Source organism: Jaculus jaculus, chromosome 6, assembly GCF_020740685.1.
Source record: "Jaculus jaculus isolate mJacJac1 chromosome 6, mJacJac1.mat.Y.cur, whole genome shotgun sequence".
NCBI classification, from domain to species: domain Eukaryota; kingdom Metazoa; phylum Chordata; class Mammalia; order Rodentia; family Dipodidae; genus Jaculus; species Jaculus jaculus.
In genome coordinates this window covers 5376887-5391153 of record NC_059107.1, presented here as the reverse complement: position 1 = coordinate 5391153, position 14267 = coordinate 5376887, and the positions used below count along the sequence as shown (strand labels likewise).

The following is a 14267-nucleotide window of genomic DNA, read 5'->3' as shown; positions in this document are numbered from 1 at the left end:
ATCTCCAGTGAAGGCAATCTACCTCAGAAGTACATCTCCAGTGTAGGTGATCTACCCTGAAGTACGTCTCCAGTGAAGGTGATCTACCTCAGAAGTACATCTCCGGTGAAGGTGATCTACCTCTGAAGTATGCCTGCACTGAAGGTGATCTAGCAATGAAGCACACCTCTAGCCCTGTGATTATCAGTTTTGTTATAGCTATTCTAGTATTTTTGACACGGTATCTTTTGGAGGCAAATAAGTTATTCACAGATGACATGGCCATCAATGTTGAAAATCCTATGGAATGAACAACCAAGTTTGCAGAACTGTTAATTAAGTTTATTAAGGTTGTAGGATACAAGATCAATATACCAAAGTTACCATATTTCTATATGCTAGCAAGAAAGAATCTGAGCCGGGCGTGGTGGCGCACGCCTTTAATCCCAGCACTTGGGAGGCAGAGGTAGGAGGATCGCCATGAGTTCGAGGCCACCCTGAGACTCCATAGTGAATTCCAGGTCATCCTGGGCTAGAGTGAAACCTTACCTCGAAAAACCAAAAAAAAAAAAAAAAAAAAATCTGAAATTGATACTTTAAAATAGTTTATAATAGAAAATTGATAATTTTTTTTTTACTTTTGCTGTTTATTTTTATTTTTTTTTAAATTTAATTTATTAGTTTTCTTTTCAGTAAATACAGGCAGTTTGGTACCATTATTTAGGCTCATCTGTGATCTACCCCCTCCCATTAGACCCTCCTTGTTATTGAAAATGGGTCGTGCATTGTGGAGTTAGCCCCCAGTTATTAGTATGATAAATGTCTCTGAAAATCATGACCAGTTTATAATAAAATTTAAAATATGCAGTAACTTAAAGAAAATATGACAAGAGATGTACAAGATCTGTACACCAAAGAGTAGACATTGATTAGAAGCACTAAAGGCAGCGTGTAAACGTGATGATGCAGCACCAAGGAGGGTGCTGCCAAAGCTGAATGCTCCAAGCTGAGCTGGAGAGAGCACCTGGCTTTCCAGGATAGCGGTGTTCTGACAGTCATCATGTCAGCCACTGAACAGACTGAGACTGCAGGGCATCAAGCAGGTGACTTCCTCCCACCGGATGCATAGTAAGCACATTGTGTGAAGTACCGTAATATGCTTATTGTGTTGGATTTTGGGCACATTCTCTCTCTAGGTCTTGGCATGGTGATTGGCCTGTAGTAGACAAACTGAGTAAAAGTTGGAGAAGTAAAAAAGGATTAGTATAGTCTGACAGTCTTAACAGGATCAACTGGAAAGGCTTACCTTACATACTCATTTACTGTGGAGATTTATGGGGCCATATGAGTCAAAACAATAGCCTAGCCCAAGTTTATGGCAATATTTTCATTAAACAAGGAAAGAGCCCAGATTTCTATTACTGATACATTTCTAACCATGCTAGATGCTTGACAGATATTCCCCATCATTCACTTGGTAATTTTTTTTCACAGTGGGGGTGGGGAGACTATGGGCCATATGCATATTATACAAAGGCTCTATCACAGATATGTCCCTAGCCCTTTTTTCATTAAAATTTTTTTTGAAGCAGGGTCTAAGTTTCTCAGGCTGGGATTACTGAACTAAGCCACTAGGCCTGGCTTCATTTGGTAAAAATGTATCTAAATTATCCTTCATACATCTATCTATCCTTATTGGGGATTGAATCCAGGGCCCTGGTGTGCCCCTTTTTTCTATCTGCCTTTCTCTCAAATAGATAAATAAAAATAAAATATTTTTAAAAGAACTTAAATTCAATAGTAAGGAAACAAGCCTTTAAAAAATGATCAAAGGAGGGCTGGAGAAATGGGTCAGTGGTTAAGGTGCTTGCCTGCAAAGCCTGATTGGCCTGGGTTTGATTCTCCAGTACTCACATGAAGCCAGAAAATGGCGCATGTGTCTGGAGTTCATTTGCAGTGGCAGGAAATCCTGGCATGCCCATTCTCTCTCTCCAAAATAAATAAATAAAATGAGCAAGGGATGTAAACATTTTTAAAGTAGACCTATAGATGACCAACAGATATGTAAATAAATGCTCAAAGTCACCAATCATTCAAGAATATAAATTGAGGGCTGGAGAGCTGGCTCAGTGGCTAAGGTACTTGCTAGCAAAGCCTAAGGACTGAGGATCGATTCTCCAGATCCCACGTAAGCCAGATGCACATGGTGGCACATGTGTCTGGGGTTCATCTGCAGTAGCTAGAGGGCCTGGCATGCCCATATTCATTCTCTCTCACTCTCTTTCCCTCCCTTCCTCTAATAAATAAATAAAAATAAAATATTTTTAAAAAAAGAATATAAATTGAAAGCATGATGAGATATCACCTCACACGTGTTAGAATGGCTATTTAAAAAAAAAAAAAAAAAAAGGAAGGTAGGAATTGGAAAGGATGTGGAGAAAAAGGAACCTTTGCTGACCGTGGTTGGGAACGTAAATTAATCTATCATAGAAAGCAGTATGGAACTTCCTTGAGAAGTTAACAAAGGCCAGGCCTGGTGGCACCTTTAATCCCAGTACTTAAGAGGCAGAGGTAGGAGGATTGCTATGAGTTTGAGGTCACTTTGAGACTAAATAGTGAATTCCAGGTCAGCCTGGGCTAGAGTGGGACCTTACCTCAAAAAAAAAAACAAAAAAAAACAAAAAAAAAACTTGCACGTGATCCAGCAGTCTCCTCACTGGGCATGTATCCAAAGAAAGTGGACTCAATGTCTGAGATGTCTGCACACTTTGGCTCACTTCAGTGTCATCCACTATAGCCAAAATGTGTCCAACAATGGATAAATACATATAGAAAGTGTGATAAAAAGCCAGGCGTGGTGGCACACACCTTTAGTCCCAGCACTCAGGAAGCAGAGGTAGGAGGATAGCCCTGAGTTCAAGGCTTTATTTTTTTTGGAGTTTATTTTTAAATATTTTATTATTTGCAAACAGGGGAGGGAAGAGAGAGAGGGAGAGAGAATGAGCATGCCAGGGCCACCTGCCATTGTAAACAAATTTCAGACACATATGCCACTCTGTGCACCTGGCTTTACATGGTTTCTGTGCAGTTGAACCCAGGTTGTCAAGCTTTGCAAGCAAGAATGCTTAACTGCTGAATCATCTCTCCAGCCCAGCTTATTTCAGTTTAAAGTTTAAAAAATATGTATTTATTTATTTATTTGCAAGCAGAGATAGAGAGAGAAGAGAGACAGACAGACAGAGAATGAGCATGTCAGAGCCTCTAGTCACTGCAAATGAACTCCAGACACATGTGCCCCTTGTGCATCTGGCTTACATGGATCCTGGGGAATCAAACCTGGGTCTTTTGGCTTTGCAGACAAACGCCTTAACTGTTAAGCCATCCTTCCAGCCCAGTTTAAAATTTTTTATATTAAATGAATGTTAAAAAGAGAAGGGGTGATGAAATTGAGTTGGAGTAACCAGTAGCTTAGCTCCCCTGCTAGAACCTCCTTAAAATATGCCAGCAGAAGACATTACATTGCCTCCCTCCATGTCTTCAAGAAGTTTTCTGTGAGTAAAGGGACAGGGCAGTAACTGGAGTGGGACATTGGGGTAAAGGAAAGTTGAATTTTTCACCAAGTCCTTTTGATCTTCAGAGGAATATAATTTCCCTTTTCAGTCATTTTGAAGTCATGGGTGAGATAAGGCTTGAGAACACATGTCTTACCTATATGTGTGGTTAGGAAATAGCTTCTGTGTCTTAGCTAGATTGTCTCTCTGCAATTTTTGAGACATGCTATAGATAAGATCTCATTTCAATGCATCTTTCTGTTTGTTTGCTTTTTTCCAGATTATCCATCGAGACATAAAGCCTGAGAATATTTTAGTGTCCCAATCAGGAATCACTAAGCTCTGTGATTTTGGTTTTGCAAGAACACTAGCTGCTCCTGGGGACATTTATACAGACTATGTGGCGACACGCTGGTACAGAGCTCCCGAACTAGTGTTAAAAGATACTTCTTATGGAAAGTATGTATAGTTTGGGAACCTGCCTGCTCTTTCCCAGACATCTCTTTATTTTCTGCCACTGACACTTGCTTCCCTTGCTGTGGCTCTGGGCTAAGAAGAGGGCACCCATGCCACTGGTGGCTGATGCTTGGGCACAGTGACCGCAGCCTCGGAGACCCATGCACTCACCCTCAGGTGGTCTCCATGCTTGGATTAAACTGTGTCACACCTGGGCTAGAGCTGCCTAGAGCTGCCTCTCCGTTACGTTTAGCTCTGCATTCTGCAGATCTTTAAGGTGCGCCTGAACTCTGCCAGTGTTGACATAGGGTCTGCCAAGTCTTCTGGGGAAATAGCACCCTCTTCACAAAGACTGACAAGTTAAAATGTTTAAATAGTGCCCTTTAGAAGGCTCTAAAAGGAGCAGTCTCAGTCTAATAAAAACACATCAGACAGTTGCGGTGGTGCACGCCTTTAATCCTAGCACTTGGGAGGCAGGGAAGATGGTTGTGAGTCCAAGGCCAGCCTGAGACTACACAGTGAATTCCAGGTCAGCCTGAGCTAGAGCGAGACCCTGCCTCGAAAAACCAAAAAAAACAAAGAGTCTGGAAAAATAGAAGCACAAAGGTGTACAGTTTGATAGAAGTAAGGGAATAATTCTCATACTTTTTTCTGGGAACTGTTTCTGTTGTCTAACTAGTAAATTCAGAGACTATTCTATATGCTTTTTCATGACATAATTTAATATTTAATCTTCATAACAGTACTATAATGAAAGTGGTGCTGGCATTTCTGTTTGTTTTTGCAGTGCTAGGGATCACACCCAAGGCTTTGCACAAATGCTCCATTCTCCCCTGCCAGCACTTCATTTCCTTCACAGCCAATGACACCCATGTCTGGATAGAGCACATTATTCTGACTCCTCTACCCACTGAGGAACCTTGACGCTTGTCAGCTATTGTGAACAAGGTTGCTGTAAATATGTATACTGTAGCTTTGGTATGGACATATGTTTTCATTTATTTTAGGTACACCCAGGAATAAAACTGCTGGCTCATATGATAACTGGATTATTTATTTATATGTGTGTTTATATATATGGGTATGCCAGAGCTCTTTTTTAAAAAATATTTTATTCATTTATTTATTTATTTTGGTTTTTCGAGGTAGGGTCTCACTCTAGTTCAGGCTAATCTGGAATTCACTATGTAGTATCAGGGTGGTCTCAAACTCATGGTGATCCTCCAACCTCTGCCTCCCAAGTGCTGGGATTAAAGGTGTGTGCCACCACGACCAGCCTGAGAGATGGACTCTTAATGTAGTTCTTATTTGCATTTCCTGATGGCTAAACATGTTGAACATGTATTTATTTATGAGAGTGAAAGAGAGAGAGAGAATGGGCATGCTAGGGTCTCCAGCCACTGCAAGCAAACTTGAGATGCATTTGTCACCTTGTGTACCTGGCTTCACGTGGGTGCTGGAGAATTGAACCCAGACCTTTAAACTTTTCAGGCAAGTGCCTTAACCAGTGAGCTATCTCTCTGGCCCTATTTTGAACATTTTTATGTATTTATTGACCATTTATACTTCTTCATTAAAAAAAATGTAGCTGGGTGTGGTGATGCACACCTTTAATCCCAGCACTCAGGAGGCAGAGGTAGGAGGATTGCCGTGTGTTCAAGGCCACCCTGAGACTCCATAATGAATTCCAGGTCAGCCTGGGCTAGAGTGAGACCCTACCTCGAAAAGCCAAAAAAAAAAAAAAAATGTTCAGGAGCTGGAGAGATGGCTTAGCGGTTGAGGCATGTACCTGCGAAGCCTAAGGACCCAAGTTTGATTCCCTAGTACCCACGTAAGCCAGATGCACATGATGGCACATGCATCTGAAATTCATTTGCAGTGATTGGAACTCCTGGCATGCCCATTCTCTCTCTCTGATTCCCCCTGTCTCTCTTTCAAATAAATAAAAATAAAGTATTAAGACATTAAAAAGTGAGCTGGGCATGGTGGCACATGCCTTTAATCCCAGCACTGGGGAGGCAGAGGTAGGAGGATTGCTGTGAGTTCAAGGCCACCCTGAGACTCCGTAATGAATTCCAGGTCAGCCTGGGCTAGAGTGAGACCCTACCTCAAAAAACAAACAAAAAAAAAAATTAAAAAGTAGGCTGGAGCCAGGCGTGCTAGTGCATGCCTTTAATCCAGCACTCAGGTAGAAGTAGGATGATTGCTGTGAGCTCGAAACCACCCTGAGACTACATAGTGAGTTCCAGGTCAGCCAGGATCAGTGTGAAACCTTACCTCGAAAAACTAAAATAAAAAATAAAAATAAAAAAAGTCGTCTGGAGAGATGGCTTAGTGGATAAGGCGTTTGCCTGCAAAGCAGTTCGTTTGCAGTGGCTGGAGGCCCTAGAGCACCCATTCTGTCCCTCTCTGTCTTCCTCAAATAAATAAATAATATTTTTTTAATTAAAAAGTTTGGTTCATTTGCTTTCCTTTTGACATTATTTTATCTTTGGCAGTTAATATTTTGAAATTTCATTTATTCTTACTATTCCAGTGTTGGTGCTAGAGATGGAATATAGGGCCTCATGTATTTTAAAGAAGTGCTCTATTGCTCTTCTACTGAGCTCTACTCCAAGGGCTGAGTTTCCCAGCACCATTTATTTTTATTTTTCCTGGTTTTTCGGGGTTAGGATAGCCCTCTAGTTCAGGCTGACCTGAAATTCACTTTGTAGCTTCAGGGTGGCCTTAAGCTCACGGTGATCCTCCTATGTCTGTGCTGGCATTAAAGATGTGCACCACCATGCCCAGCTCCAGCACCATTTATTGAAGAGCCTGTCTTTTCTCCACCAGGTGGCTGTAGCTGCGTGCACTACTTTGTTTTGTTTGACAGGGTCTCATGCAGCCCATGCTGACTTGAAACTCACTATTTAGCCAAAGGTGACCCCGAGCTCCTGATCTTCCTACCTCAGGTGTGTCCCACCATGCTGATTTTGTGAACTTACTTCTGGGTCTTCTCCTGTATTCCACTGGTCTAGTGTTTGCTGTCATACCACTACCAAGCTTTTTATTTTTTTTACTGTGTCTTTATAGTATAGTTTGAAATTAAGTATTATGATACTGCCAGTATTGCTCTTCATGGTCTTCAGGACTGACTTATTTATGTGGGATTTAAAAACTACTTTTCTTTCTTTGTTTATGGGAGAGGAAGGGAAAGCATGGGTGTGGTAGGGCCTCCCTCCACTGCAAGCAACCTCCAGGTGCATGCTCCCCTTCGCATCGGGCTCCACATGGGTAGTGAGGCTTTACAAGGGAATTTTTTTATGTTTCCATATGAATTTTAGGATTTTTATCCTATTTCTATGAAGAACAGGAGAGTTAAGAGGAAACATTGTGGAAGAGGGGCAGAAAGAATGTAAGAGCCAGAGGATGGGAGAAGTGCTTTAGAACACTATCTTCCAGACATGAAGTGGCCGTTGCATTTGTGTCTTCATAGTGACTGTTGTTGCCTATACAAGACCTGCACAATATTGGTCCCATCAGCCTTCCATCACAGATAATGGAGAAAGGTACCCAAAAAGCCATCAAAGTAGAAGAGGAACTAGTTGGAAAAAGTGGTTTAGGGGAAGGGAGATGGGGGTGGGGAGACAAGGCAACAACAGGCAATTATGATCAAAGTACATTGTATTCATTTATAAGATTGTCAATAAGAATGGAAGAACAGGCTGGAGAGATGGCTTAGCAATTAAGGCATTTGCTTGTGAAGACTGAGGACCCAGGTTTGATTCTCCAGTACCCATGTAAGCCAGATTCACTAAGTGGTACATGTGGCTAGATGTCCTGGCACCCATCCTCTCTCTCTCTCTCTCTCTCTCTCTCTCTTTTATTTATTTATTCGACAGCGACAGACATAGGGAGAAAGACAGATAGAGGGAGAGAGAGAATGGGCGTGCCAGGGCTTCCAGCCACTGCAAACAAACTCCAAACACGTGCGCCCCCTTGTGCATCTGGCTAACGTGGGACCTGGGGAACCGAGCCTCGAACCGGGGTCCTTAGGCTTCACAGGCAAGCGCTTAACCGCTAAGCCATCTCTCCAGCCCTCTTTTTCTTTTTTTTTTTTTTTTTTTTTGAGGTAGGGTCTCATTCTGATCCATGCTGACCTGTAATTAACTATGTAGTCTCAGGGTGGCCTCGAACTCATGGCGATCCTCGTACCTCTGCCTCCTGAGTGCTGGGATTAGAAGCGTGCACCACCACACACACTTTAACTTCTTTCATCTTAACCACTAGACTTCTCCTTTTGTATTATTGTTGGTTGTATAATAATTTACTTAGCTATTCCCTTTCTAATAATCATTCTATTTCTAACCTGTGTTTATCATAAATAGTGCTTCATTGAAATTCTTTTGTAATTTGTCTTTCTGTATATAAGTTTATGACAAATTTCTCAGAATAAATTAGTACAGTCAAAAATACTTGCAATTTGGTTGGAGAGATGGCTTAACAGTTAAGGCATTTGCCTGCTAAGCCAAAGGACCCAAGTTCGATTCCTCAGGAACCATGTAAGCCAGATGTACAAGGTAGCACAAGCATATGGAGTTCGTTTGTAGTGGCTGGAGGTCCTGGTGTTCCCATTCTTTCTCTGTCTCTCTGTCTGCCTCTTTCTTTCTCAAATAAAAAAATAGAATGAAAATGAACTTTAAAAAAGCAAAAACTGTTTTGAGACAGGGTCTTACTACGTAGCCCTGGCTGTTCTAATACTAAGTAGACTGGGCTGGCCTCAAGCTTGTGGCAATTCTCCTGTCTTAGCCTCCCAAGTGCACTATTAAACTCTGCTTAAATTTTGCTATGTCATCAATTTCCTTTCCCAGGAAATAGTATATCAGGCTGGAGAGATGGTACAGCAGTTGAGGCACTTGCCTGCAAAGCCTAAAGATTCCCCATTATCCACTTAGAGCCAGATGCACAAAGTGATGTATGCATCTGGAGTTTGTTTGCAGTGGCTAAAGGCCTTGATGCACCCATTCTCTCTCCTTGCAAATAAATAAATAAAAGGTTTTTTTTTTTAATTTATTTGACAGAGAAAGAGGGAGAGAGAGAGAGAAAGAGAGGGAATGGATGAACCAGGGCCTCCAGCCACTGCAAAACTATTGCAGATGTGTGTGCCTCTTTGTGCATCTGGCTAATGTGGGTCCTGGTGAATTGAACCTGGGTCCTTTGGCTTTGCAGGCAAACGCTTTAACCGCTAAGCCATCCCACCATCCCAAAATATGTTTTTTAAAAAAGAAATACTGGGGATGGAGAGATGGCTTAGCAGTTGGGGGACTTGCTGGCTCATTTGGCCTGGCTACACTGGTGATTTCTCTGTCTCCCATTGAACTGCATACAGCATAGCTTTTTCCAGCTTTCTGTCAGCTGGTCTACATGGAGGAGGTTATCAGCTCAGCTCCAGCAGGATTTCTCAGTGACCTTGCAGCCCAAGTATGTGGAGTCTTCAGCAATAGGGTCTTACCATCTAGTCCTGGTGGGAAACCAAGGGCCGGGGCAGTGGTCTGTAATGTTTGGGGGTCATCAGGGACCTCCCTGGCCAACAACTCACTGGAAGATATCCTATCCCTGGCACTGAAAATTTTCTAGTAATAACCTATGGTTTCTGAGTGTTCCATTGTCTAAAACAGTAGGTTTCCATATGATATATTTATATCCTCTTAGATTTTGATTAGCCCTCTCTCCATCTTTCCTTTACTCAATCTCTTCCCCTGACCTCCCTTAGGCCTTTTCACCCCCATTAATCTGTACTTCTACTTACATATATACAATACCATCCTATTAAGCTCCCCTGTCCCTCCCTTTCTATTCACTTTATATCCCCTTTCTAGCTTACTGGCCTCGACTACTGAGTTTTATTCCTACTCACATAGAAGTCCAATCATTTGTTTCTAAGATCCACATATGAGAGAGAACATGTGACGTTTATCTTTCTGGGCCTGAATTACTTTACTAAGTATTATTTAAAAAAATATTTAAGATAAGCAGTTAAGGTGCATGCCTGCAAAGCCTAAGGATCCAGGTTTGATACTCCAGGTCCCACATAAGTCAGATGCACATGGTAGCGCATGCATCTGGAGTTTGCTTGCAGTGGCTAGAGGCCCTGGTGTGCCCATTCTGTCTCTCTCTCTCTCCCTCCCTCACTGTCATAAATTAATAAATAAATCTTTAAAAATATTTAAATATCCGCAGGCAAGTGCCTTAACTGCTAAGCCATCTCTCCAGCTCTAAGATTTTAATTATTATTTTGGGGTTTTATTTTCTTTTTCTGTATTTATTTGCAAGCAGGGAGAGAGAGAGAGAGAGAGAGAGAGAGAGAGAATGAGAATGAGAGTGTCAGGGCCTCCAGCCACTGCAAATGAACTGCAGATGCATGAGCCACTTGTGCATCTGGCTTTACGTGGGTACGGGGAATCAAATCAGGGTGGTTTTGTTTTTCAGGCAAGTGCCTTAACTATTCAGCCCTCTCTCCAGCCCAATTATTACTTTTTATTTTTGTTTTATTCTTTCTTTTTCTTTTTCTCAATTATTACTTTTTAAATGTGACTTTGGTATTCCTTTCTAACGAACAAGTCACTTGTGATAATACCCTTCTGTTAGTATCTGAAACACTTTAAAACTAATTACTTTTTGTTTGGATCACTGCGTGGCTTCTCATGTAACTTTAGTACAAATTACTTAATTTTTTATTTTTGTTTTTATTTATTTATTTATTGGTGTTTTGCTGTAGGGTCTCACTCTAGTCCAGGTTGACCTGGAACTCACTCTGTAGTCTCAGGCTGGCCTCAAACTCACGGCGATCCTCCTACCTCTGCCTCCTGAGTGCTAGGATTAAAGGCGTGCGCCACTACGCCTGGCCTGATTTCTTTTTCTTTCTTTTTTTTTAATTTATTAGCTGGGCGTGATGGCACATGCCTTTAATCTCAGCACTTGGGAGACGGAGGTAGGAGGATCGCTGATAGTTCAAGGCCACCCTGAGACTACCTGGGCTAGAGTAAGACCCTATCTCAAAAAACAAACAAACAAACAAACAAAATTTTTTTGGGGAATAAGTGGCATGCATACTTGTGCGTAAGAAGTGATTTGTTCTGGTTGATTTCAGGCCTGTGGATATCTGGGCTTTGGGCTGCATGATCATTGAGATGGCTACTGGAAATCCCTTTCTTCCCAGCAGTTCTGATTTGGATTTGCTCCATAAAATTGTTCTTAAAGTAGGTGGGTACTGCAGATACATCCTAGAACATGTCTAAAGAAACACTGCTCGGTCTGTTCTGCGTGGTTTTCCCCATCCAGCTTTTGTGCACAGAGGAAAGACACATGCTGCTTCGGTCGGTGGTGGCAGAGGGACACCTTGTGCCAACAAAAAAGCCTCAGCAAGTTATATTGTATTTGCCAGGGTGCAAATAGTGAAGCCATGTGTTATGTTATGGATGATAAGAAACAGCACAAGAGCATACCTCAGTTGTTCTCTTCAGCTCTTTGCTGTGGACTGGACCCAGGGCATTGTACTTTCTAGGCAAACAATCCATCCGAGTTAAATCCCCAATCCAGAAGCTCAGTTTTTCTAAAACTTGTTTTAAATTTTAGCCATTACAAATATTTCCAGTTGTTATAGTTGAGTCGGATGCTTTTTAAAAAGTATTTGGAAAAAGATCTGGGCATGGTGTTGGACGCCTTTAATCCCAGCATTCGGGAGGCAGAGGTAGGAGGGTCCCCCAGAGTTTGAGGCCACCCTGAGACTACATAGTGAATTCCAGGTCAGTTCGAGCTAGAGTGAGACCCTACCTCGACAAACCAAAAAAAAAAAAAAAAAAAAAGTACTTGGAAATAGAAAGTGGATGGCTTACTCCTGAGTCACCTTTTTTAACAACAGTACAACCACCACCACCACAAACCCACAGTAGAAAGCTGTGAGCTAAATAACTTGTTCAAATACATATGTGATGAAATGAAAAGTGTACTTGAGGAGAGTTTAATTATTCGATGATTTAACTGCCTACACATTTTGGTGGTTAACCTTGCAACATAGCATTTCAATCATTTGTTTTTTAATATTTCTGAATGAGGAATTTAGAGAGCCTTTTGTGTGCTGGAGAGACTATTCATAAGCATGTCATTACAGGAGTATGAGGAAGAAGGCATTATGAACACTTATAAAAGCAGTAAAAATGGATATACACTGACCTAAGATGCAGCTCATTAACTTTATGTGTCTCTTTAACATTCGGGCTGAGATAATGTGAGAAGAGGTCTTAGAGACAATGAGATTAACTGTGTCATTGTACAGATGAGGAGACCAAGCAGAGATTTGCCAAAGTCACAGAATTACTTATAGTAAAACTTCTAGAACTTTAATAACTTCATCATTTTAGTTGTAGACTAATTTCTGTATTCTTTTTAAATTTTATTTATTAGAGAGAGAGAGAAAGAGGTAGGGAGAGGGGAGAGAGAGAAAGAAAGAGAGGGAGGGAGGGAGATGGGTACGCTAGGGCCTTCAGCCACTGTAAAGGAACTCCAGACACATGTGGCCCCTTGTGCATCTGGCTTACTTACATGGGTCCTGGGGAATTGAATCTGGGTCCTGTAGCTTCTCAGGCAAATACCTTAACCACTAAGCAATCTCTCCAGCCATCTCTTTTCTTATTAACATATGTTGTTCTCTTTTCAGGCAACTTGACACCTCACTTGCAGAATATCTTTTCCAGGAGTCCCATTTTTGCTGGAGTGGTTCTTCCTGAAGTTCAACATCCAAAAAATGCAAGGAAAAAATATCCAAAGCTTAATGGATTGTTGGCAGATATAGTTCATGTATGTTAAGAGATTAAAATTTTCTGTTGGATATATTTGCATGAACAATACAACCTCCTTTCCTTCCTGAATTCCTAGCTTCCTTTCTTCCTTTTTTTTTTTTTTTAAATTATGGTACTGAGGAGGGAACATAGGCCTTGCACATTCTAGGCAAGCACTCTGCCACTGAATCAGTTATAATACAGTTTTTTAAAGATTTTATTTTTACTTATTTATTAGAAACAGAGAGAAGGAGAGAGAGAGAATGGGTGCACCAGGGCCTCCAGCCACTGTAAATGAACTCCAGATGCATGTGTCCCCTTGTACATCTGGCTAATGTGGAACCTGCAGAATCGAACCAGGGTCCTTAGGCTTTGCAGGCATGTGCTTTAACCACTAAGCCATCTTTCCAGCCCATAGTGCAGTTTTAAAATGTCACTATAACGAGTTCCAGAAAAATTCCTAAAGCACTATGTTAAAAGTTATAGAAGATTTAAAATTTATGGATTTAAAATAGAATGCTCCCAACACTAACCATGTCCATTATTTCTGGTTTGCCCACTTTCCATAATAATGAAGGATAAACATGTTTACCACCACCTTTGAGCATTGAGCCTAGCCTGGTTAGAGCTACTCTTTGTACTGTGGTTCCCTGAGTATCTATAAAGGAATCTGTTGACAGTTACCTTTTTCCTTTTTTGTGTTTTTCAAGGTAGAGCCTTGCTCTAGCCCAGGCTAACCTGAAATAGCCAGGCATGGTGGCTTACGTCTTTAATCCCAGCACTTGGGAGGCAAAGGTAGGAGGATCACTGTGAATTCAAGGCCAGCCTGAGACTACAAAATGAGGGCTACTGAGTTGGCTTAGTGGTTAAGACATTTGCCTGTTAAGCCCAAGGACCCAGGTTTGATTCCCCAGTACCCACATAAGCCGGATGTGCAGGGTGGCACATGCATCTGGAGTTTGTTTGCAATGGCTATAGAGGCCCTGGTGCACCCATATTTATTTCCTCTCTCTTTCTCTGCCTCTTTTTCTTTGTCACAAATAAAAAAATAAGATATTTTTTAAAAATCAAAATGAGCTAAATAATTTCTGTTAATCCTATGTAACTCTTATTTATTTATTTATTTTTGCAATTTTAGGGTTAAACCTAGGGTCTTGCATATGGTACACAAGCACTTTTCTTCTGAACTATATCCTCTATTCTGTAACTTCTGTTAATTACAGCAAAGACAGACTGTTTGGGCTAGAATAATAGGGCATTTAACCTGTAATAAAGCCTTGCCAGGGGCCAGAAGATACTATTGGAAATCCATAGATCTAATTCTCTTTCTTCACAAGCCCATTTATTTATTTTTGAGGCAAATCTCACTTTAGCCCAGGCTGACTTAGAACTCACTGTGTAGCTTCAGGCTGGCCTTGAATTCACAGAGATCCTCCTACCTCTGTCTCACAAATGCTGAGATTAA

General features: G+C 41.3%; 1 protein-coding gene across 1 annotated transcript in view; it reads left to right on the top strand.

Moving 5' to 3' along the window:
* The window catches only part of Cdkl3 (cyclin dependent kinase like 3), an 80826-nt gene that overhangs the window by 9588 nt on the left and 56971 nt on the right, over nt 1-14267 (top strand). The window contains exons 4-6 of the mRNA XM_045153673.1: nt 3811-3989; nt 11116-11228; nt 12682-12821. Coding sequence (XP_045009608.1) covers nt 3811-3989; nt 11116-11228; nt 12682-12821 — 432 coding nt within the window. The remainder of the gene's footprint in view (nt 1-3810; nt 3990-11115; nt 11229-12681; nt 12822-14267) is intronic.